General features: G+C 32.7%; 1 protein-coding gene across 1 annotated transcript in view; it reads left to right on the top strand.

The window, feature by feature from the left end:
• MUC19 (mucin 19, oligomeric) overlaps positions 1-26,736 on the top strand; it is a 97,388-nt gene that overhangs the window by 3,896 nt on the left and 66,756 nt on the right. The window contains exons 6-27 of the mRNA XM_057557549.1: positions 279-402; positions 1,833-1,968; positions 3,211-3,303; positions 3,920-4,004; positions 4,181-4,318; positions 5,027-5,176; positions 7,100-7,194; positions 7,797-7,923; positions 9,804-10,050; positions 11,912-11,964; positions 12,058-12,158; positions 12,397-12,548; positions 12,859-12,997; positions 14,040-14,144; positions 14,237-14,431; positions 15,022-15,261; positions 15,925-16,081; positions 17,003-17,128; positions 18,789-18,930; positions 19,624-19,655; positions 20,197-20,226; positions 21,230-21,271. Of these exons, the coding sequence (XP_057413532.1) occupies positions 279-402; positions 1,833-1,968; positions 3,211-3,303; positions 3,920-4,004; positions 4,181-4,318; positions 5,027-5,176; positions 7,100-7,194; positions 7,797-7,923; positions 9,804-10,050; positions 11,912-11,964; positions 12,058-12,158; positions 12,397-12,548; positions 12,859-12,997; positions 14,040-14,144; positions 14,237-14,431; positions 15,022-15,261; positions 15,925-16,081; positions 17,003-17,128; positions 18,789-18,930; positions 19,624-19,655; positions 20,197-20,226; positions 21,230-21,271 (2,709 nt within the window). The remainder of the gene's footprint in view (positions 1-278; positions 403-1,832; positions 1,969-3,210; positions 3,304-3,919; positions 4,005-4,180; positions 4,319-5,026; positions 5,177-7,099; positions 7,195-7,796; positions 7,924-9,803; positions 10,051-11,911; positions 11,965-12,057; positions 12,159-12,396; positions 12,549-12,858; positions 12,998-14,039; positions 14,145-14,236; positions 14,432-15,021; positions 15,262-15,924; positions 16,082-17,002; positions 17,129-18,788; positions 18,931-19,623; positions 19,656-20,196; positions 20,227-21,229; positions 21,272-26,736) is intronic.

The raw sequence follows: 26,736 nt of genomic DNA, 5'->3' as shown, positions 1-26,736 counted from the left end.
TTTAAAGTTAATGTGCATTTCTGTCTCTACAATAACTGAGGGCCATGGTACTACACAGATGATTCGCTAGCTCTGTATTAGGCCCAAAAGGACTGCTCTGTGGCTCTGAAAATTGTCTATACTCTTGCCAGTTCTCAAATTTCTTAAATAGAAATTATCATTTTAAGTGCATGTTTACACTTGTAAGAACAACCTCCAAAGTGATTTTGCAATACACTGCTTGAGAATTTACTGATGTTTATATAGTTTCGAGATTAACTTTATACAATTTACTCTAGGTTATCTATTGGATGATATTGGAGAGAAAGGGAGATGCGTGTTGAAGGCTGACTGTCCCTGTGAATCTAATGGAAAGGTGTATCAGTCAGGAGAAATCCGTGAAGGTCCTTGTGGTTCTCAGTGGTATGTGTGTGTGCTTTTTGTCTACATTTTATTGATAGTGAAATAATACTAATATTTTAATGTAATTTGAAGTAATTCCCTAAATCCACATGTAAAATAAACTTTTCAGAAAAAAAAGCAACCTTCTGGCATTTTCTGTGTTGATATTCTGTCTTTCAATTTTTGAGGAAAGTTTTGTGTTTTATGTAAAATGTATGAGCTTTCTTTGTATCTTTAAAAGACAATGTTTTTTTACTAACTAAAAGAGTGTTTTGAATAGTAAACCGATTGGTGGTTGCAAAACAGAGCAAAGAATAATACAAAAGTATGGTTACAATAATGAAACAATATGCTAATTGCCAAGAATATTTAAAAATATACAATTAGAAACAACCCAACACTTTTCAAATAATTTTTATACGAGGCTACATTGGTGAAGATACATTTAATCCAGATAGGATTTTAATGTGCCAAAAGTTAGTGTAGATTATTTCTCTTTTAGTTGAATAGCTTGATTCTTCCTTTTGCATTCAGGAACAATATTCTGACCAGAGAGATTTCCCTGTTCCTCATTATGCCTTTTCTCTGAAACGCCACATATCTGCTGGACTTCAGAGGACTTTCTAGAATGTACTGTGTCCTTGTGAGGAAATAAACTGACTCAATGAAAACTAATATATTATTTATACTGTAATATTTTCTCAATAAATAGGCAATGTTCTGTTAGCCTGGTAATAATATATTAATAATAATTATGAATAACAAGAGCTATGATTTTTTGAATGTGTATAGCTGTGCTGTCCAAGAGAAATATAATGTGAACCACAAATATGACCCACATATATAATTTAACACTTTTAGTTGATGCATTTGAAAAAGCAAAAAGAAACAAACAAGTGGAATTAATTATAATCATGTACTTTACATATCCAAAATATTATCATTTCGACATGAAATTAGTATAAAATGTTGAGAGATGATACAATCTTTTTTCATATTAAGTCTTAGAAGTCTGTATGTATTTTACATTTACAGCAGATCTCAATCTGGACTGACAAGCCGTATTTCGCATAATCAGTAGCTATGTCTCTAAACTATATTGGACAGTGCAGGTCTATAATGTGGCATGTAACAGGTGTTTTAATACTAATAGTGAAATGTGTTCCATTTAAACAAACTCCTGAAATCCAGTTTACAAGTTTTTATATGTTTAATGCAGGCAGAAGTTATTATTTTGGTCAATGGAATTAGAGTCTTTTAAAATACCAGGATACCACCGTCAATGAGACATTTTATCAAAGCTGAGATGTTGGGTGGGGAATGAAAATGGTGTAAGAAAACTTAACTAGATGTCGTAGTTTAAGTTGTGATTTTTTAATGTTGTGTTATTTATTTTCACCATAGAGAAAGCATAATTGATGATCTTTAACATAACCATTGTATTTTAACAGCACATGCCAAGAAGCAAAGTGGTCTTGCACTAAAATGTTATGTCCTGGAAGATGTAAGGTGGAAGGAAGTTTGATTACCACCTTTGATGGTGTTAAATACAATCATCCTGGAAACTGTCACTTTTTGGCTATCCATGTATGTAATAGTCTACAACACTTGAGAAAACTGATACATCAAACTACATCAAACTATTTCTCAGCCATTTTAAAACACAATCTTCATCTTTATTTACTATTAAAAATAACAAACAGCCCTTCAATCATTGGTTATGTGTTTCAATATCTGCTTTCGGTCACATATTGACATTGACAATCATTATTACCTGTGCTCCTTAGAAATTCTTGCTAAACAAAAACAATCAAAATCTCCTTCATTACTAATAATTTTCTAAATACACCGGGAAAAGATTTCCTTTTTCTACTTTTCTTTGTATGTGTTCACTAGTGCCTCAAATGAAACTATCTTTTACATTCCATAAAGCATCTTCCTCTTTCATCATTATTCTTTTACATTTATTTTTAGTTTTTATAATATAACAGTATGATAGAGGTTATCCTTACATTTAAACTCTTTTCAATATTAAAATTTTAAGTAATCTGAATTTCAATAAAAGGGGGATTCTATTTTGTAGCTTGTACCTTTAGCTAGCATGAGAACAGGCAATTTTACTTAACCTTCCTGGTCAGAAACAAAGATGAGCAGAATTTGTGCCTCCTGAAGCGGGAGATATGGGTCAATGACCAGTAATCTGAAAAATGTAGTTGCTGCTATTAAAAGTCAGTTTTTGAAATCTTCTTTCCTTTTTTGTAATACTCCTCACATAATCCATGAGGATAGGGGATGGGCAAAGTGAGAGGGAAATATGTCCAAATATATAGAATCTTTGCTTCTTATAGATTAGAGATTCCTAGATCTTGAAATGAGAACTGGAAGTCAATGTTTGGTATGACTTTTATTATGGGTTGACAAATTAAATACCTCTCTCATTGGATTTGTTAACATCATGGATTTTCCAGAGAATAAACAAGCTATGTTACCTCGAAGTCCTATTAGTCTCAATAATGCAGCGCAATTCTTGTGGAGAAGACAAAAAGTAAAGCTAGAAGAAAAAAAAATGATGCTATGAAAATCCACCAGTTATAGACTACTTAGATAGTCTATACCTTATGCAAGAAACTTGGACCATCTGTAAAGCTCTTGGCCAACCCTGGACTGTACCATTGACTGAACTAGGTTTCTAGTTTCAGAGCAGACTGATTAGATGTAAGCCTTTTGCATATTTAAAATGCAAACATGCATTGTGAATGAATCACATAGTAATAGCATATATTCAATGACATTTTAATAAACATTTACATGAAATGTGTTTTTTAACAGGATAAAGATTGGTCTATTAGTGTTGAGCTTCGTCCATGTCCAAGTGGTCAGTCAGGAACGTGCTTAAATAGTGTTACACTCCTCTTGAATTCGGTAAGTAATCAGATTCCTAAAGCAAAATCGAATCAATTGCTCCACAAATTCAGAATTTTCAGGTTGAAAAAGAGAGGTTTTACTGTGTAAATTAAAAGCATAATAAGATTGATAAAGTCTCTGGAAGAGTTGGATAGTTCCAAGGACCCTTAAGTATATCAAAATTACCATAGACACATAACTAATGTGCTAGTTACAGGTCAGCCTTATGTGCTTATTAGATTATTAAAATCTATGACCCATTTAAGAAGGCATTTATATTTGTTTAGAATTTCATGTATTTGGAACTATCATTTTAAGTGGAGATGACCTATATAGGGAGGGAGGTCACCTAGCTTGATCTTTGGTACTTACAAGTGGTTCAACCTTTGGAAATCCAAGTTACCTTCTTGGGTCTTGGTTTCCTCATCTACAAATCAGGGATGAAAAGTCCTTTATAATCCTCCTCAAAGAATTTTTATAAGAAATGCTTTAAAAATGTTCTATATTTTAGATATTTATAAATTAATCCATTACAATTAAACTTTTATGGGAAAAAATTTCAGGTTCATATATTACACTAAAATGAATTAATATTGTAAATTAATATGAACTAACAATGTGTTTTAAATATTAGTCTGTTCCAGTTGACAAATACATATTCAATAGAGATGGAACAGTCACAAATGACAAGATTAGAAATCAAGGTTATTATTATTCAGGTAAGTTTAATAATACTATTTTAAAATAAATGTAAAATGCATTAACTTATTCAATTTTTAAGGATATTAAATGTTTCTGTTTTTTAAAATCTATTAAAGTATAAAAGAATTTTAAGAAATCAAAAACTGTTTAATATGTCAACTGTTGCTATTAATATAAATTATTACTTTAACAGAAAAAATACAGATCTCCAATGCATCTTCCTCATACCTTCAAGCAGAAACATACTTTCATGGAAAACTGCAAATACAAATTGTTCCTGTGATGCAATTATATGTTTCCATGCCACCCAACCAATTCACAGACACTGTAGGTAAGTTGTCTAGATATGTTTTTATTTCCAAGGTGCTAATGTAACCATCTAGTGTAATTTTCAGTTGTCTCAAGTAATGACATTAGACCATAAGGCATTTTTACTTAATCTTTCCTTTCATATTGCAGTAAAATAATTCTAACATACAGTGAGGACAGCTTTATTTATTACAAAATCTATTTCCTAAAGGTTTTCAACAATTTAAAAATTTTAAGGTTTTTAAATTAAGGATTTATTAAGTGAGATTTGATAATTTTTGTTATTTCATTTTGCTAATATATGTTACTAAAGGTTTGACTTGTAGAAGAGTAAATGAAAATATTATACATATAAATCTTTTGAAAATCAAGTTTCAAATACAAGCTATTATAACTAGTCTTTCTGCTCATAGATTACATTTATTTTACTGAGTTTTTCTGTTATAGAAATCAGCTCTTACATACCGTCCAAATATCAAACAAAACAAAGAAATGATGGCAAATCCCACAGTTACTCATTTAAAACCGTCTAAATTTTTGCAATATACTTTTGCTTAAGAAGGTGACATTTATACACAGGAAAAAAATGTAACTCATGGGTCAGAAGGGTCCAGATAAGAAAGACAATACTCTCAGGTGGCTTATACATGTTCTGATTTGAGCAAAGAACTGAATATGAATCCAAAAAGAAGATGAGAAAATGCTAAAATTTGTTCTGTGCTCTATCCAGGACTCTGTGGTTCCTACAACAACAGAGCAGAGGATGATTTCATGTCAAGTCAGAATATATTAGAGAAGACATCTCAGGCATTTGCTGATTCTTGGGAAATGATGCCTTGTCCTAAAGGAAACACTGCTTCATGCGTCAGTATAGAAAAAGGTAATGTTAATTGAACGTCAAACTCTGTAATTAGATATTTGGTACTGGAATTATAAACTTATTCTGGTAATAATATGAGACTACCAGATAATCCTGGTTTCAGCTAGCTTTTGTTGTACTGTCCCAGTTTTAGAGGGAACAGTGGAGAAACAATTGGGCTGGTTGATGACACTCTTAGAAAACATGTCTCTCATTGGGGAATGGAGGGAGGAAAAGACACAGCTGTCTTTTTCTATACTCACTCTTTTCCTCCTTATACAGTTTTCTCCATGGTTATAGAATAATAGGGTTAGAGGAGACTTTACCTATCACTTAGTTTATTATTACTCCTATTTTATTTTGTTGTAGAAGTCATCATTTCTTTGAATAGCGAGACTCACTCTAACTGCTAAGACACTTAACGATGCAGCTATAGTTAGATCCAGGTCTCCTAACCACTGCCATCATGTATACCAAACCCCAAATATAGATCTTAATGGGAAAACTGTACACTTGTATGATTCAGCTCATGTTTTAGCTTACCAAAGACTTTCATACCTATTAGTTCAATTTATTTCCACAAATATTCATGAAGGACATGGATGAGGTTATTATCTCCATTAATGTAGATGGTGATAATGGAGTTTAGATAGGGTGTTCTTAATAAGGTGTAACCCAAGTGTTTTGAGTCCAAGTCTTTCTCTGATTGTTCCCCTAGTATTGCTGATTTTAATACATACTTCACTTTATGTTGCTTCTTTCATAAGTAATAGAATGCAATGGAAGGTAAGTTAAGATATATTATGATGATATGTTAATTAGTTATTTCTAAATTAATCTGCATATTTGAAACAAATGTCTGATCAGTTTTTAATAATATTTAAAAATTACTAAAGCGATTCCTTTTGAAAGTTTCATCTATTTGTTTTGATTTAAAAGATGAGCTGATAAATGCATTAACATCTACATGGTAATACATATTTCATGGTTTTAATTGTTGTTATTTTGTTTTGTGGGTGTTGCAATGAAAAAATGAGCATAGGTAAAAAACATATATATCTCATAGAAACCAAGCCAATTTATGTTAAGCAGACTATATGTTAACACTTTTGAGAGATACGTAAATGACTCAATTTTCAGTGTTTTATATATAACTTAATAAAATAAAATACAGAAAATTAAACTATAATAAGATATTAATAATGTTTACAAAAAAACAGTGATACCTGGTTACAAGTTTGGCCTCATAATTGACCTCAATGTCCTTTAAATAGGTTCAGTCATCTTCCTTTATTGCTTCCTGGTGACAGTAACTTTTAAAGGCCAATCAACAAGTAGTTAAAAAAAAATTTTAGTAATGTTTGTCCTAGTCATGGTCATCATCGTTAAGAATCTGCAAATCACTGAGCAAAACATTTTCTACTCAGATGCTATTTTTGTGAATTTTCTCTTGTGTTAATTTAATCTGAGACTAGTTATTTATAAACCAACCAAATATCAATTAAGCAGTTAAAAATAAAATTAGCGTATCTGAATTATTGATACTGGTTGTCCTAATGTATGACCTTCAGAAACACTGATCTGACCTACTTGGATGACAGTACCAACCTTTCATATTTTGACATAAATATGTATTTTAAATTAAAAGGTACATAAATAAATACTCTGGTTCCCTTATTCATATTTTTATATAGAAACTGCACTTCAGAAAATGTTAACTGACTTAATATAAAAGTCCAAAGCTAATAAAGATTTGCCTCTAAGTTTAAATAGTTTCTGATTATATCATGCTATTTTTGTATATAGTGATAACAAATTATAACAAAACACTTTAAAAACACAATTGTTTTAATAAAGACAAAAGTCAAAAATTTACACTTTCTCTTTTAATCAAAAAATTATGACATTATTGATCTAATATGTGGTGCATTAATTTTCTTCCAGAAAGATTTGCTGAAAGGCACTGTGGAATTCTTCTTGATTTGAGTGGGCCTTTTGCTTCCTGCCATTCAGTTGTGGACCCTAAACCATATCAAGAGGTATGTGAGGGTCTAATATTAACAGCTTTTTTTGAGATATATTTGGATAATATTAAAAGAAGCATGAGATATTAAAAATGTTCAAATAGCAGCCATTGTCAGTAGATTAAGATATATGTTTAAATTTAACATTGGATTATACTAATTTATTCAATTGTTAGATATACCAACTCAAAACAAAAAGAGGTACTGCAAAATAGCCCCAAATGAGAAAAGTCTTGAATAAGTTTCTCTTTCTGTCTTTTCTAAGTTCTTGGAAAACTCATTTAACAATTGATTTGCTTACTCATAGCACCTGGTTCTTTAACAAATAATTCCTTTGACAGCCTGTAAGTTAATATTTCAGAGGAAAAGAGGAAAAACGCTGAGGCAAAATAAATTTTCGGCTTTTTCTAAACTATAAAAAAGTAATAAATACCAAAATTAAAAAAAAAAAAAATTGATTTGCTATTTTGTATATTTTTGAACGGAAGTAATTCCAGAAGTTTCAAGGACAAAAGTTTTTCAGGGAAGAGGAGTGGTTATGAACTGATTTGTTATACACAGTTTTCCTGTTCTGAATATTTTCATAATGTAATATAAATTTGTTTCTTATTTTAAAGGAATGCAAAAAATACACTTGTACTTGTGAAAATAGTCAAGACTGCCTGTGTACGATTTTAGGCAACTATGTGAAAGCGTGTGCTGAGAAGGAAACTTACATGATAGGATGGAGAGCTGGGCTTTGTGGTAAGCAGGATAGAGGCTTTAGATAACTCTACTTGCTTCTCAATTTTACAACAGTTGTGTGTGAGTGTGTGTGTCTAGGTGTACTTTAAGCATGTGTATTTACAAGTTTGTACTTTGTTCTTTCAAAGATGATTTTATGTTTTTTCAAAAAATGTTTTTTGTAATCCTTGCATACTTACTTCTTGGTTTATTTCTTCTATCTTGATTAAATACATTCATATTTTAACAAGAACATAATATATACGTATTTATATATAAATATATGTTTCTGTTCAATTTTTGTATGCTGAAATTTAAATAATGTTCTGACATGCATTTTTAACTGATAGTCAAATATTAATAACTTATTTTGAAAAAATAAATTAGTAAACTAAGGGCTCAACTACTATGTTTACAAAATCTTACTTTGGGGACTTCCCTGGCAGTCCAGTGGTTAAGACTCTGCACTTCCATTGCAGGGGGCACAGGTTGGATCCTTGGTCAGGGAACAAAGATCCCCTTGCCACGTGGCCAGAAAAAAAAATCTTATTTTGTTTTAAAATATTTATTACACTAAAGTCAGAAAGAGAAGGAAAAATACTGTATGCTATCACTTTTATGTGGAATCTGAAAAATAAAACAAACTAGTGAATATAACAAAAAAGAAATACACTCACAGGTATAGAGAACAAACTAGTGGTTACCAGTGGGGAAAGGGGAGGGAAAATATAGGGGTAGAGGATTAAGAGGTACAAATTTACTATGTATAAAATAAATAAGCTACAGGTATATATTGTATAGCACAGGGAATGCATCAAGTATTTTGTGGTAAATATAAAATAGAGTATAATCTATAAAAATTTTGAATCACTGTGTTGTACACTGAAACTAATACAATATTGTAAATCAACTGTACTCAGTAAAGAAAAAGTGAAAAAAATCTTATTAGAAGGCTGATAAATCCTTCATTTAATGGAAAAAAATGTTTATTGCACTATTCAAATACGACTTCAGAGAAGTACTTTGTTTACAAAAGAGAAAAACTTTTGTAGAAACACATCTCTATAGATAAAGCTTAATACTACATAGCCAATATCCAGTCAATCAGTAAGGTCTGTCAAGTTCACCTCCAAAATTTCTTTAAAATCCATTCATATCTTTCCATCTCTTTTGCCACCAACCTTGTTCAAAAGCCGTCACTTTTCCCCCTGGGTGATTGCAATAACCTCCTTCAATATCCAGTCTTGGTTCCCTCTAATCCAATTTCTGCAGAGAAATCAGTATAATCTTTAAAGTAAAACCAAATAAAACTAACCTGATCATGTGACATTCCAGTCTAAAACAAGTCAATGGCAATTCATTGCTTTTAGGCTAAAGACCAAGCTGCTTACATGGGCCGTGCAAGTTCTAAAGGCTACTTGTCTCTGGGCTTATAGTTTCTATTCTTCTACTTGCTTTTTGAAAGAATTTCCTTCTCTTGTAATTTAGACATAGAATTACCAGACATAGAATTACCTTTTTCCAGGCTGTCTTCATGCTGTCCATCTACCCCCTCCTTTTCACTAAGTGCAGGTTCCCAGCTGTACACACTTAGAGCTTCCTATCTTGCTTTTTTAGCATGCACCACAATTGTCCTTTCCCCAGGAATATAAGCTACAGGAAAGCAGTGTACTGCCTATCTTGTTTATGGGCTTCATTCTCAGCAGAATGTGTAAACATTAGAGTAATGTCTCAATAATGACAGAAAAAAAGAATGAAAAAAAGGACAAGTAGCTTTTCCTTTATTATTCATAATCTCAATTATGATTAATTCACTATAATACCTATAAACATCAAGTTGAGGTAAGATTATTAATTTTCCTGCTTATTTACATGTTGACTATTTTTCCCTATACCAACAGATCAATCTTGTCCAAGTGGCCTAGTTTTCAGGTACAATGTAAAAACCTGCAATAGTTCCTGCCGATCATTGTCAGAGAAAGATAGGAGCTGCGATATGGAAGATGTTCTAGTTGATGGATGCACTTGCCCTGATGGAATGTACCAGACTAATGAAGGAAATTGTGTTCCAAAATCTCAGTGTGACTGCTACATAAATGACGAGGTCCTGCAACCAGGCAAACTCATCCATATTGATGACAATAAATGGTATGGAAATTACAAATATACTTGTTATGACTTTGAAATCAAGGGACTGTGTTTTTCAGAGAAATAGTCTTTGCTAGTATGAAGTCCTTTTTAGACCTATCATATTTAAAATTTTGTATTTCTTATTAAAGTTTGATATTACCTCTTTTACCTGGAGTGTTCACTACACTGTAATGGCCATCACTGATTTATCCCACTCTTGTTTGGTTTTAAATGACAGTAGAAAAAATATTCTAGCAGCTACTACATACAGACAATGCAAAATGATTTTATATTCAGACAATGTTTCCTAGTTGTCTCTCAGCATTTGTCATTCAACAAAGAGTTATTCAATAAATATCTACTGTGTGCCATTCTTTGTGTTGAGCCCTGGAGTTACAAAGATGAGTGAGCATTGTCTTGGACTCAGATATTGCAAGGAAGTTTGTATACTATCATATGGTACCAAAAAGGGCCAGTTGCTACTGCAGGAGATAAAACTTCTCAGAGGAGACCAGCATTTCAGTTTTCCTAAGGGATGAATCTTTTTCCCGACAAAATTAGGGTGTGAAGAGTGACTTCTAGTGGAGTAAACAGAATGAACTGATGTAGGAAATGTTTGAAAAAGTATTGCACATGCAGGTTGTTGTTGCACAGGATTACCCTGGAAAAGAAGGCAGTGACCAGGCCATACTCAAGAGTTTGAACTTTGTTCCTGGGCAGTAGGAAGTGCTGAAGAATTGTAACTTTTTGTAATGGATAAGAAGGTTGTGATTTCTGCAGTCTGGGCAAAGTAGTCTATCCACATTTCTAATTCAATACACATAAATAGCAATTCTTAAAAACATAACTGCAAAATTGAAGCAGCTATTCCAAAAAAACTTTGGATGCACCTTCTCTCTTTTCTTTAGTTCCATAAAGATATCACTTAGCAATGAATAATTTTTCTTGGTCATTTTAAAGGAAAGCATGTGTATCAACTCTTTTTCATCAAATATGTAAAACATTTGGTTGGGGTTTGGTAATGATACTTTCCCTGTAGATGCTGGGGAATCTGTAGATTACCTTTTTAATAAAACTTAGGCCAGCAACTCCAAATTATGGTTACCTTCATCATTATCCTGTTTCAGACCTCTAAGACCTCTTATTGGCACTACTGTGAGAGCTAACTTGGCTGTTCTTTGCCCTGTCTCTCTCTGTCTCTGTCTCATGTTTCCTGTACTACCACTAGAATATCAAATCTAAAGTACTATTCTGATTGTGCCTCTTAGCTGCTCAAACACTTTTGTTATGGTGACAGTTGCCTAAAGAATAGAAACAAACTTGCATGTCATTTGAGACTATCTGAAATCTGTCTGTAACTTACTTCTAGTACTTCTCCCTGTAATGTATCCTGCCTTCTATCAAACAAGTCATTGGAACATACCTTGTTCTTTCCTTTGTCACACTTTGCATCTTATCAGCAATATCTGTTGAATCTTACTCATCCATCAAGATCAAGCCATCTTTTCCATGAAGTTTTCTGTATGTCCATAAGAACCTTGTTTGTACATTTCTATAATACATACAGGATTATATCTTATAATTTGGTACATTTTATGCATCTTCTGGGAGACTGTGTCTCATTGGTCTTATTATTTGTGATAAAACTGGTGGTTTATGAATGAGAGGTTAAAGTTGCTGTAACAGTGTATTAAGAAGCTGTCATTGGAATTTTATTTAAACGTATCATTTCCAGGACTTCCCTGGTGGTCCAGTGGTTAAGACTCTGTTCTCTCAATGCAGGGAGCACGGGTTTGATCCCTGGTTGGGGAACTAAGATTCCTCATGCTGCACAGCACAGCCTAAAAAAAAAAAAAGTATCATTTTCTTTTATTTCCAGCGTATGTCGAGATGGAATTCTTCTTTGCCAGACTCCCATTGATTTAACGCTACGTAAGTTTTGAAATCATGATGCTTAAGATATCTACCTTGGTTAAAATAAGCAGATCAAGAGGCCCTTGATTAACAACTTCCCTTGTTCCACAGAAAATTGTTCTAAAGGGGCTGAATATGTTGACTGTAGGAATCCTAAGGCACAGAGAAGAGTTGACAGTACCTGTAGCACTCGGAACATACCTAGTTTTGAAGTAAGTAACATGGCATTAGAGTTCAGTTTTTTAAAACTTTTGTTTCAGTGAAGAAGGAAATTAAAACATCAATGAAAAGTAATTAGAAGATCATATTATTTTTTGTGTGTCATTTTGATTTGTCAAATGTTGACTCTAAATGTATACTTGGTATATTTCTGCATTGTCAATTAAAACTGATAATGTGATGTATTTAGACTAGTGCCTCATGGTGTATATTTTATATTTATTCCTGTAGGAGAACTTGCCTTGCAAGCGTGGATGCTACTGTCCTGTAGGAATGGTTCGAAATTCTAAAGGGAACTGTGTCTTCCCTGACGACTGCCCATGTTCTTTTGGTGGACGAGAGTATGACCAAGGAAGTGTCACCTCAGTTGGCTGCAACAAATGGTGCATAATAAAAGATTACTACTTTATTTGTTTTGGATATTAGAAAGTGTACAATCTACTCTGATTTTTATGGGAAAGAAGTCATACTTTGGGATATTTTGAAAAATAATGGTCAAATGTAGTTAGAAAAAATGCTATCTTTAAAATAGAAATTTTACATAGCATTATGTAAGATGAACATCAGATAATGAAGAAACTGCAAAATTTAAACCAATATGAAACATTGTTTTGTGCTTCTTTACAAAAACAATATGAGTATATGAATCTTGACGTAATAAAATTGCCACACTGTATCATTGCTTTCTTTTAGTACTTGCATAAAAGGATCTTGGAACTGTACACAAAATGAGTGTCAAACCACCTGCCATATCTATGGGGAAGGTCATGTTAGATCTTTTGATGGAAAAAGTTACAGCTTTGATGGTCTCTGCCAGTATTCATTTATCGAGGTAATTGCAAGTGTGTTTTATCACAATTTTTCTTTACTTCTTATTATTTATTTGTAGATGAAGTCTGGAGTATTTTATTCTCAAAAAGTGAGATTAAAAAAAAATGGCCCCTTATATGTTTCTCAAAGGCAGTAAAATGTAACATAATGTAAAGGTGAGTCTGGAGGCAGTAGACCTAGATTTCACTCCTGGCTCTGCCATTTCTCAGATGTATGACTTACTTTGGGCACATTCCTTAATCTCTCTGTGTCTTAGTTTCCTTAGCTATAAAATGGGGATAGAAATAGCCCCTACTTGAAACCGAAGTAGAGAAAATATTGGCGCACATACTAAATGCTCAATAAATGTTAGGTGTCATTATTTTAACAACAGCACTATCAGCAATGACAGTTACATTTTTTTGAGTGCTTTTGCCAAGCGAATTTATATATTTTATTACATTCAATCATTTACAATATAAAAGGCTTATATTATTATTCCTATGATGGAGATGAAGAAATTGAGGATTAGAGAGGTTAAGCAACATGAACTACTAAGCAGAAAATGCGATATTCAACCTAGATCTGTCTGATTCTGGAGTTCATGCTTGTTCCATACACCTAAACTGCTTCCTAAGTAACATGTAATGGGTGAAATTTGGATTATTTTGCATTAGTTTTGATTGAATATCAAATTTCACATAAATCACTGAGGAAAATAACCCCACATCTTATCTAGCTATTTGCAGAGCCTAGAAATAAATCTAAGACTATAAACTTACACAATTTAAATATATATACATCTATGGTATAATTCTAAACTTGTATAGAGGTAATGGGAAAAGGACTCAGTCAAAACAAGTTAACTAGTTTGGACTCAGCCAAGGCTACAGACCCATAACACAGTTACACCATTGTCTTTTGGAAATTCCATAACAAAACATATGGAAATTTATTGATTACAAGGTGTCACTGTCTAAGAAATGTTTGTCTGATACAAATATTGTAATTGAGTTCCATGTCCCTGATATAAATAAACTATTATTAACATTTAATTTTTAAAGGATTATTGTGGTCATGAAAATGGCACATTCCGTATTTTAAGTGAAAGCATCCCGTGTTGCGAAGATGGGCTTACATGCTCAAGAAAAATTATAGTTGCTTTTCAGGTACAGTACTGTTTCTCTTTATTTTCTTTTTCTCTCAGATTATGCACTGCCAAATAAAACATGTTTTTGTAAGTCTATCTTTTAATTTACAGGATCAGAATATTGTCTTGCAAGATGGTAAAGTCACAGCAGTCAAAACTACAGAAAGTAAGGAATGTGAACTCAGTGGAAATTCATACTCTGTTCATACCGTTGGCCTGTACTTGATTTTGAAAATTTTAAGTGGAATAACCATAATTTGGGACAAAAATACAAGAATTTCTGTGTTATTGGATCCACGCTGGAATGTATGTATATCACATTCATATATGTAATAATATAACAGAAGCAAATAACAATAGAAGCAAAATCATTTTTGCTGCTGAAGATTAGAGACATATTCAAATGTGGGAAGTGGGAGAATGGCAGTCTTTGTTATAGAACAAGGCTCCACATCTATTAAACCTCACGTGAAATATTAAATGTAATCAAAGATGATAGAATTTGGTGAAAAATAAATGCAATAAACCTGAAGCATTCTAGTTTAGCCATATGTGGTTGCTTGGTGTATAGATAGAATTAATGTAATCCTTGGAACAAATATTCTAAGAACCTAAGAGTATACTCCTGTATGATTTGAAGCTGATGAATATAATTATTTTTAAATTCTTAAGGCATTTATCTTGGTCAATACTGCAATATAGGATATCTTGGATTAAATGGGAGCAGAATCTTATCCACAGATTCTGGTTTCCATCCAAAATTTGGAATTTAAAATAGATTTATAATATACACAATCTTAATATCTCTATCATATATCTATCTATCCATATCTATCTATCTCTCTATATGTCTCTAGCATAACTCACTTTTAAAGTTCCCTTTCTGATCTATATAGGGCAAAGTGTGTGGTCTTTGTGGAAATAACAATGGCGATCTTAAGGATGATTTCACAACGAGATACTCATCAGTAGCTGCTGGAGCACTGGAATTTGGAAATAGCTGGAAAACAAGTCAAGAATGTTCAGACACAGTAGCTCAAACCTTCCCATGTGACTCAAACCCATACTGTAAAGCTTGGGCTGCGCGGAAATGTGAGATCATCCGGGACAGCACCTTCAGAGACTGCCACAATAAGGTAGTGGGGCTCTGAGAGCAATGGCAGGCACAGGTTTTGCTCTCAGGTACTCAGGTGCTGTGCTTGATGCCAAAAATCTTGGCTTTCTGTGCACCAATGGTGAAAAGAAATATGGCGACAGAGTTTTGGAGCAATGAGAAAAATGGCTTTAATCTTTGCCTGGCAAAGGGGAAAACACAGCAGGCTAGTGCCTCAAGAACTGTGCCCCCCTTCCCTGGGGAACAGGGAAAGTTTATATAGCCTGGGGCTCATGGTCTGGGGTAGGTGATAAGGCTCAAAGTAATTAAGGTCTTGCACGTCTTTTTTTCTGCAAATTCATGACCAAAGCTGGCGTCAGGCAGCTCAGCAACTGGGTCTGGTGTCCCTGAAGTTACTGCTGTGACCTTCTTTCTGAAATGAAGAGTGCTACAAGGGAGTATAGGGGAGAAGAAATGCCAGGTGCAAAGGGTAATTCATATGGAGTCAGAGAGTAACTAGCTTTGTGAAGGACAAGTCTAGCTACAAGTGTTTGTTAGTAGTAACAGCTAAAGAATAACCAAGATTGCTTAACTCTTTCAGGTGCGGTTATATTGTTTCCCCAGTCTGTTCATTGTTTTCTTATTTTCCTTGTTTATAAGAAAAGAAAATCTCATTTCTATTTTTGCTGCAACATGGTCTTCATAGGTGGACCCCAGTACGTACTATGATGCATGTGTTGAAGAAGCTTGTGCATGTGACATGGAGGGGAAGTACCTGGGATTCTGCACAGCTGTGGCGATGTACGCAGAAGCATGCAGTGCGGTTGGAGTCTGTGTTACATGGAGAAAACCAGATCTCTGTCGTAAGTCCATATGTTGTTGTTCTTCAAAATGTAATCAGACAGAATTGTTTTGTTAGACAACCATTTGTCTCCTCATATTTTCTATAAAATACATATTCTTGTGCATAGACAGGTTTAAACACATGTTAATGTGTGTTTATGATTGGGAAAATTGAATATTGATGGAAAATATTTCTTATTCATACTTAAATGAACAATGAACTGTTTACCTATCTTGGTATAGTTATATATTCTTAAATATTTACATCATATATCACTTTTGGTTGAAGTCCTCACACATCATCTTGAAAACTTCTACAGAGTTCTAGTCAAGATAAACTGTAAAATGAATATAAACTGAACTTTGTTATGTGTGGAATGTGGTAACTTTAGTAGAAATTAGTCAACACATTTCCTTCCAAAGGAAGGTATGATAAGAGAAAATGTGCCAAATGAGAAATGTTGAAATTGAATCCTCATTTTATTTAGTTTATTATGTACACCTTTATATATTATATTGAAATCTTTAGTTGCCTCATTTGAGAACTGTTATTTACATATTAAAGAAGGTTGATTTTCCTGGAGATTTATTTTTCTCATTTAAGCTTAGACATTAAAACCATGAATATAGACTATGACCTAAAATAGCTAAAAAAATGGGAAAATTAATATTTACTCTTCCACCTCAAACCAATCTTATTGTAAGATGTCAAAGAAAAGTGCTATTTTGATTCTATATGCTTTTCCTCTTTTTTTTGTAAGCTGTTTTTGCTCATATGGCAATTTAGATAAAGCCAAAGGGACTTGATAAGACAGAATGATATACTTTAGTTCTGTTTACTGTTAGTATCATTCAAAAACTCTTATAAAAATGCTTTGGAAAATGAAAGTTGAAAATTGTCATATAATGAATGCAAGTAATTTGATATAATTCAATCATAGCTATCTACTGTGATTATTATAATGCACCTGGGGAATGCAGCTGGCACTATGAACCTTGTGGTACAGTGACTGCAAAAACATGCAAAGATAGAGTAATTGGCCAGAAGTTTTCTGTACTTTTAGAAGGTAAGACATATTTTAATAATTTCCATGAAGAAGTGCAAATTATACTGATATCTTAAAACTGGAAAATGTTTTAAGATACTGACAATTCAGTATCTTACATTTTGTAATTTAATGAATAGTTGTTTATCTTTATTATGACATTAATATTTCTACATTTGAAACATTTTGTCTAGACATAAATTATCTATTTAACGAGAGAGGGAGAGAGAGATAGAGAGGGATAGGGAGAACATAGCGATCTGATCCCATTGGCAATCTTTATACATTTCATTAGACAAGGTAGTTTGTTGAGAATGTAGTTTCAGAATGCAACATATAATATAGTCTCACTTGAATGGAGGCCAATTAACTATATCCCACAGTTAAAAATTACCTTATTCCTAGCATTACATATCTTAGAGAAAAAGAAAGAAGTGGCAAGAAAACAAGATGATACAAAAACTTTCCAAAAGTCACATCTGTGTTAAATCCCAGGCTTTGAGATATTTTCAGCCCATTTTATTATGATTTCTGTTATCTTCGTCTACCCTTGTGAAAGTAGATATTTAGAACTGGCATTGACATTTCCAGACCCATATTTATCCAAGTCTTGCATTATGTTCAACATCGTGGCTGTCATTAAAGTAGTAAATCATTTAAAATATTTTAGGAAACATTTTAGAAAAAAATTAAATCAGCCAAAATTTCTAAATTCTCAGGTTTATATTCATTGCAAGAGGGTCTGAATACTGTTCAAGTTTTTTTTCTTAACAAAACATCTTTATTTATTTATTTATTTATTTAACATCTTTATTGGAGTATAATTACTTTACAATGGTGTGTTAGTTTCTGCTTTATAACAAAGTGAATCAGCTCTACATATACATATATCCCCATATCCCCTCCCTCTTGTGTCTCCCTCCCATCCTCCCTATCCCACCCCTCTAGGTGGTCACATAGCACTGAGCTGATCTTCCTGTGCTATGCAAATGCTTCCCACTAGCTATCTATGTTACAACTGGTAGTGTATATATGTCCATGCCACTCTCTCACTTTGTCCTAGCTTACCCTTCACCCTTCGCGTGTCCTCAAGTCCATTCTCTACATCTGCGTCTTTGCTTCTGTCCTGCCCCTAGGTTCTTCAGAACCATTTTATTTTATTTTTTTAGATTCCATATATATGTGTTAGCATATGGTATTTGTTTTTCTCTTTCTGACTTACTTCACTCTGTATGACAGAATCTAACTCCATCCACCTCACTACAAATAACTCAATTTCATTTCTTTTTATGGCTGAGTAATATTCCATTATATATAAGTACCACATCTCCTTTATCCATTCATCTGTCAATGGATACTTAGGTTGCTTCCATGTCCTGGCTATTGTAAATAGAGCTGCAACGAACATTGTGGTACATGACTCTTTTTGAATTATGGTTTTCTCAGGGTATATGCCCAGTAGTGGGATTTCTGGGTCGTATCGTAGTTCTATTATTAGTTTTTTAAGGAACTTCCATACTGTTCTCCATAGTGGCTGTTTCAATTTTATATATTTTCGCTAAGAGTATGCTGTTGTTTTGCTATTATCTACTTTGGTTCATGGAACCATTAAAGTAAGTTTACAAAGGTACAATGCAGTTTCAGCAAATAGAGATGAACTGCGGGTCATTTTTACACACAGGTTGTTATGCTAAGTGCCCAGACAGTGCTCCCTTCCTGGATGAGAACACCATGAAATGCGTCAGTTTGTCTGAGTGCAGCTGCTTCTATAATGACATCATACCTGCTGGTGGAGTGATCCAAGATAACTGTGGGAGAACATGGTAAATTCTCTAACTGTCCAGTATTTCTGTTTCTTCCATTTTTATTTAGAAAACAATTAAGAAATAAATCAGTGAATATATTTTTTAACTGTTATTTCTAAATGGGAAGGTCAGCTTTAGGTTCAGTTTTATATCACTTATGTTGGTTATTTTGTGTTTTCAGTAAATCCACATATCAACAAATGGTTTGTTAAATCTTATACTTTGTGCAGAAGACAGAACAGAAAATGTCACTATGTACTTTTGGGTAAAAAGAAAGTTTTCATTCCATAAATGTACGATCATGTTTATAGGCTTTCAGACAGTGACATGGAAGTGAAGAGGGGAGGTCTGTACTAGAGCGGCATGGCCATCAAAAAAAGTCATGTTTGAAACTTAAAATCTAAGAACTAACTTTACAGCTTGACTCCAAACGTTCCTTTAGGTCCCAAGAACTCCTCAGTGAAAAGATTAGGAAACAGTACATGAAAAATACAAAAAAACAAACAAACAAAAAAACAGTTTGAATCCACAGCATGCTCTTGGGGAAACAGTTATTTACTGTTCTCTTATTTGGTTCTGTTTTGATTTTCACTGTTAGACAATTTGTTATTTTAAATTTGGGAGATGTATGTAATTGGGAGCTAAAAATTTCAACCTCATTCTTGTTTTTTATTTTGATTGTTTCTTTTTTGTTTATAATTTAACTTTCAGCTATTGCATCGCAGGAGAGTTGGAGTGCAGTGGTGAGTCACTATGTTTTAGTCTAATCGATTTAGGAAAGATGAGGTAAAGGGTTTGGAATCTTTTCAGACCATCAACAGCAGAGTAGTAAATACTTAATGCTTTAGACTGCTCCTCAGTGGATTGAGACAATTCCATTTCATGGTGTTTGTTCATATTGGGTCAGTTCAAAACCAATGTTGTCAAGGCACTTCGAACCACTGGTAGATGGGGCAGTTCTCCTGCCACACTCCTACCTGTCTGTAGGTTCTGGGAATTAAGGGAGTGAGACATCAACTAAAATAGTTTAATAAAGGGATGGAGTGGAAGGTGAGGATTATATAGATAGAATTCAATACTTGAAGGATTACTCATGTGCAACATATATCTTAGAAAGAAATTTCAATAAGCTTCCAAAGAATATATAAACGACTCCTTTTTTGCATTTGAAATTGCAAGAAGTGAAATAAAAAAAGCCAGATAACTCATAGGCAACTTGAGTTTTAGAATTTTTTTTCACAATTTTTCATTCCTGTCAATAATAGTAATTTATAATTATTTCAGAAACTGCTCCTACAAATTCAACATTTACAGGTAAAATCATCATTGTGGTTTAAATGTGTATTTCTGATGTCTTTTTATGGATAATCATTTATAGTTTCACATGAATCTGTGCCAGTAAAAGATATGCTGGTAAGTACGCTGATATAAAATTTCAAATTAAAAGTTACTAGAAAATATGTAAAAATATTATTTCATTATACTCCTGTGAATTAGGTTAGAAATATGATTAGAACGTACAATAGGTATTGTATGCTTATTAGTTAAATATAATCATCCAAAGCTTGACATTTTTAGATGATAATTGGAACAAGTGGAATGAAAAATAAGTAAATGTGATCTCCTGTGAAGTAAATATTTTGAAATCATGATTATACTGGGAGATGACTTAAAAACATAGAAATAAATGTTAATTTATTTTTCTTAACTCATGTATTTGTTGCAAGCTATAATGTTATCTCAGTTATGTCCATTCAAGAGAGTATTGGGCAAAATGCAGTTTAACTTTGGGTTTGGAACTTGTAATACATTGGTGATATAAGTGTACTTAGAGTTGCTACAGTACACTTACACATTCCTGTCTTGTATGATTCAGGGATAGAATTTATTTCCTGTTGATCAATATTTGGAGGTGGTGTCAATTAAGAGATAGTATAGTAAATTGGAAACCTTAGGTTTTGGTAATGTATTTAGTATGTGGTCATCAGTGAAGTGTTATTTCTTTTAGTTATCATTGGTTATTTTCCTAAAGCTAAGGTATCACAAGTCAGGGTTCATTTTGGGCCTGTCTTATAAAGTTCCTGTGAGATTTTGGTTAAGTGGTAATAACAGAAAATAATTAGTTATTTTTGTTGGGCATACAGTAAGTATATAGTGTTATTCATATTGATTTAATGAAAGATTGTTTTGTTAATTAACCTCTGCATACAACTTCAGAAACTTTTATTGAGTTTATGGCAACTGGTTTCTTGAACTAAATTTTCCAGCAAAATTATTTAAGTAATTTATTTTCATAAATATTGTCTTCCCTAAACAGTTTCTACTACAACAGCTACCTCCATGCTAAGCGCTGAAGCAGGTAAAAAAAATGCTTATTTGTTTTTTTCTTCTAAATAAGCATCAAAGTGAATTTGCAACTCAGGCATTTGGCCCTTTTCTCAAATTTGTCGTTCTCTATTTATTTATTTCCTACATGCCAAATAGCAGGGTCTACATCCCAACTGTGATATTGGTGAAGAATCTCGTCCCTATTCAGGGATCATGTGTCCTCAAAAGAACATTCTACATATTACTAATTTGGAAGAAAGTGACTACAGAAGAAAATTCTATGCTAAATTCTTTGAAAATAATTTATATTTTCTTTTCAACTGACACCAAGGAATTTTAACTTTAATTGAATCATTTGTAATTAAAGCAGTGGTCAGAGAAGTACAGGAGTACTTCTGGTAAATGAATTTAGCTGTTACATTTCATTATTTATTTGAATTTTAGAGATATACTTCATAATCTTGCCTTTCAACACCATTTTAACAGACATTTCCAAATATTTGTCTCCTCTTTTGCACAGCAATTATACTGGTGACCAGTAGTTCAGGCACAGGCAAGCCATAATCATCAACCGCAACTTAATCAAGAGGGCATTTAAAAAAATTCCAAAACTTCCTTTTTCAGTATTATACCTTTGCAGTTACACTTTTCAGGGAAGACTTTTTTATTTAACATCTTTATTGGAGTATAATTGCTTTACAATGGTGTGTTAGTTTCTTCTTTATAACAAAGTGAATCAGCTATACATATACATATAACCCCATATCTCTTCCCTCTTACGTCTCCCTCCCATCCTCCCTATCCCACCCCTCTAGGTGGTCACAAAGCACAGAGCTGATCTCCCTGTGCTATGTGGCTGCTTCCCACTAGCTATCAGTTTTACGTTTGGTAGTGTATATATGTCCATGCCACTCTCTCACTTTGTCCCAGTTTACCCTTCCCCCTCCCCGTGTCCTCAATTTCATTCTCTAGTAGGTCTGTGTCTTTATTCCCGTCTTGCCCCTAGGTTCTTCATGACTTTTTTTTTTTTTTTTTTTTTAGATTCCATATATATGTGTTAGCATACGGTATTTGTTTTTCTCTTTCTGACTTACTTCACTCTGTATGACAGACTCAAGGTCCATCCACCTCACTACAAATAACTCAATTTCATTTCTTTTTATGGCTGAGTAATATTCCATTGTATATATGTGCCACATCTTCTTTACTCATTCATCTGTTGATGGACACTTAGGTTGCTTCCACGTTTCGGCTATTGTAAACAGAGCTGCAATGAACATTGTGGTACATGGCTCTTTTTAAATTATGGTTTTCTCAGGGTATATGCCCAGTAGTGGGATTGCTGGGTCATATGGTAGTTCTAATTTTAGTGTTTTGAGGAACCTCCATACTGTTCCCCATAGTGGCTGTATCAATTTACATTCCCACCAACAGTGAAAGAGGGTTCCCTTTTCTTCACACACTCTCCAGCATTTACTGTTTGTAGATTTTTTGATGATGGCCATTCTGACCGGTGTGAGATGATACCTCATTGTAGTTTTGATTTACGTTTCTCTAATGATTAGTGATTTTGAGCATCCTTTCATGTGTTTGTTGGCAATCTGTATATCTTCTTTGGAGAAATGTCTATTTAGGTCTTCTGCTCATTTTTGGATTGGGTTGTTTGTTTTTTTGATATTGAGCTGTATGAGCTGCTTGTATATTTTGGAGATTAATCCTTTGTCAGTTGCTTCATTTGCAAATATTTTCTCCCATTCTGAGGGTTGTCTTTTCATCTTGTTTATGGTTTCCTTTGCTGTGCAAAAGCTTTTAAGTTTCATTAGGTCGCATTTGTTTATTTTTGTTTTTATTTCCATTTCTCTAGGATGTGGGTCAAAAAGGATCTTGCTGTGATTTATGTCATAGAGTGTTCTGCCTATGTTTTCTTCTAAGAGTTTGATAGTGTCTGGCCTTACATTTAGGTCTTTAACCCATTTTGAGCATTTTTCACAGAACTGGAACAAAAAATTTCACAATTTGTATGGAAACACCAAAGACCCCGAATAGTCAAAGCAATCTTGAGAAAGAAAAACGGAGCTGGAGGAATCAGGCTCCTGGACTTCAGACTATACTACAAAGCTACAGTAATCAAGACAGTATAGTACTGGCACAAAAACAGAAATATAGATCAATGGAACAGGATAGAAAGCCCAGAGATAAACCCATGCACATATGGTCACCTTATCTTTGATAAAGGAGACAAGAATACACAATTCAGAAAAGACAGCCTCTTCAATAAGTGGTGCTGGGAAAACTGAACAGCTACATGTAAAAGAATGAAATTAGAACACTCCCTAACACCATACACAAAAATAAACTCAGGGAAGATTTTTTTTTCTACTTTTGTTTTGTTTGTTTTTAACATTTTAGAAGAAAACTTTGGGAAAAAATGTTATACAAACTGTTAAGAATCTTTGACTTTTTACTTGTGGTCTATAGAGTTTAAACTTTAATTTTACATTTTGACAACTATTTACCTATTTAATCAAATTTCTCTGAAACATTAATTTCAAGTTGATCCATTTTATATATTGCCATAGATGTTATCAGTAACACAATTTTCCTTCCACATGAAACTTATTTTTTTCCATTATGTTCTCCAATTCAGCAGCTTCCATTCCAGGGATTACTACATCAAGCAGTGAAATAATAGGTAGGTGAATCGACAAGCCTATAAACTGACAAATATAGGCTTTTACATATATTAAAATTGTTTTTTACATATTAGAATCAACAGACCCACTCTCCTATACTTAGGACCCTTTTCTTCCCCTCAATTAACATTATTTTTTTTTCTCCTGTTATTTATTACCTTCTCCAATCTGTCTGTCTCTGTATATACATATATATTTTAAAACATAATATTTTATTGAGGTATAATTGGCATGTTAACATTATATTAGTTTCAGGTGTTCAACATAATGATTTGATATTTATATATTTTGCAAAATGATCACCACAAGAAGTCTAGGTAACATCCTTGAAGTCACAGATAATGGTTTGCCATCCTTGTATTCCCAATTGCACTTAGTCCCAAGCTATATAATAGTTAGTATTCAATAAATATTTGTAGAATGAATGGATGATTCTTCTTTTCCCTGTCCCAAATTTGTAATTCAGGTTTTTTCTTTTGGCACAGAATTTCTAGTGAAGATTAGACTATTGATTAGATATTATTTATACTGATGAATCTTATAGTTCATACATTTCATTCATTGGAGCTAATATTTCTTCTGTAGAATACAAAGAGAGTGTAAAATCAAGACTACTTTTTGATTATAATTTTATATCATGATATAGAATTATGACTAATTTGGGGTACTTTTGTAATTTTTAGTGTTGTCTGATTTATTTGGTGATTAATACATGTTGCTTATATTCAAAGGGCAAACATGTAACTTTGTCACCATCATAGTGTGGAATATCATTAAAATGCCCAACTGACATGTTTAATTTCTATCAAACTTTCTCTTATGTTGAATATCATTAGCAGGTCTGGCTCTTTCAATGTAATTTTAGAAGGACTGACATGTTTCAGAAATATTTTTCTGTATTCTATAATTGTAAATTTATTTCTGAAGGCTTAGTAACAATTTCATCCCAATAGTTGTTTAATATACACTGCATAATGATATTCTATCTATGTATTATCTCAGCCATAAACAATGGACTGAATTCCTAATTCTCAGCCTTTTTCTCTTTCTAAGATAAGTAATTTGGTTCAGTTATATAGGTCTCTTTCAGTTAAAATAAAATCATTCACTCAGCTACTAAAATTTTTGAATCTTGAGGCCATTTAAAGTATTCTTGACTGTTGATTTGATGAATTGTGTAGTCATGCATGAGTCATAAGCAATTTGGATAACTATTTCAATATGATGCTGATATCTGCATCTTGCATTAAAAGTAGGCAATCAGAACTAAGAAGACTGGTTTGATTTTTTCCAGTTTATACATATATTTTCTTTTATTGCCTTTTCTTCCCCAAGCATTCGGTTTTGAACATAATATTCTGGCAATTTAATTTTGTCAACATTCTGTATTGTAGCAAGCAAACTTTTCATATAAAACAGAAGGCCATGAGTAGATTACCTAGAGTTTTTGTTACTTCATCATTAGCAACTGATGAGGTTTTAGATGTAAAATTAACCTTAAAACACTACAGAAATCTCATCAATTGCTTCCACCATAGCATTTAAAAAATTATAAATCTAATGTAGAGTTTAATTATAGGGAAGATTAGCTAGGTGATTTTTTCCTGAATTCAGTTGGTATTATTTATGACTTTTAATGCTTAACCTTACCAAATCTTACCAAATCCTAATGTTTTATTTAATTTCACTGAAACTCCAACAGACATTTCATGCTCTGTTAGTATAATATTATTTTACTAAAACATCTTAGTACTGTATTACAATATATAGCAAATAATAACTGTTAATGAGTGCTTACTATATTTTAGTCATTATATCAAGAACTTTTTATTCAATTTCTCATTAAATCTCAAAAATCCCCTGATTCCACAATCCTCCACAACACACTTGCCCTCATATTTTACAAGAGAGAGGATACAAAGAGCTTAAATATTTTTTCCAGCATTACAAAGATCAGAAGAAAAAGGGATTTTCTGGTATGATGTAGAGAGAAAAAAGGGTTGTCTTTTCCTTTTTATCCGTGAAAGCAAGAAATTATAGTCAGAAGTTATAATTTCACAGATGTGAATCATTAAGGCTTGCCCCAACGTTAATCTGAAATCAGGAGAAAAAAGTAGTTTTTAGAAGTTCATTTTTTTCATGTTAAAATTCTGTAAATGTGCCACAAATCAAATAAATTTTAAATAGATTTAGTCAAATAATCCCAATAGAGAGAAAACATTGATTATCAAGTTATGGAATCAGTAGTAACTTTCCAGAATTTTTGGATAATGTAGATGTAGCTTTATATTGATGCTGGAATAAATTAGTAATTGCTTATTTCCCAGATGAATTGAGGCACCTAAAATTTTGTATATTAATTAAATTTCAATTCTAAAATAATTATTAGTGGTTTAATGTTTAGCTCCTCATTGACTATTCCACAACATCTTTTCTGAGAATATGCCCGTATCATACATAACAGGTAGGAACTTAGAAATTATTCAAATAATCATGGATTTAGTTTCATCAAAAACCTGTAACTTGGGGGCTCAGATAGTACCACTTGGTTATCTTTGTTCATTCAATTAACTGCATAACCATATATTTTATTTTATTTAATTAATTTATTTTTAAAACATCCTTATTGAAGTATAATTGCTTTACAATGTCCTGTTACTTTCTGCTGCATAACAAAATGAATCAGCTATATGTATACATATATCCTCATAGCCCCTCCTCTTGCATCTTCCTCCCACCCTCCCTATCCCACCCTTCTAGGTGGTCACAAAGAACTGAGCTGATCTCCCTGTTCTATGTGGCT

This window comes from Balaenoptera acutorostrata, chromosome 11, assembly GCF_949987535.1.
Source record: "Balaenoptera acutorostrata chromosome 11, mBalAcu1.1, whole genome shotgun sequence".
Lineage (NCBI taxonomy): Eukaryota > Metazoa > Chordata > Mammalia > Artiodactyla > Balaenopteridae > Balaenoptera > Balaenoptera acutorostrata.
The sequence above is the reverse complement of the archived record's forward strand: the minus strand, read 5'-3'. Positions and strand labels throughout refer to the sequence as shown.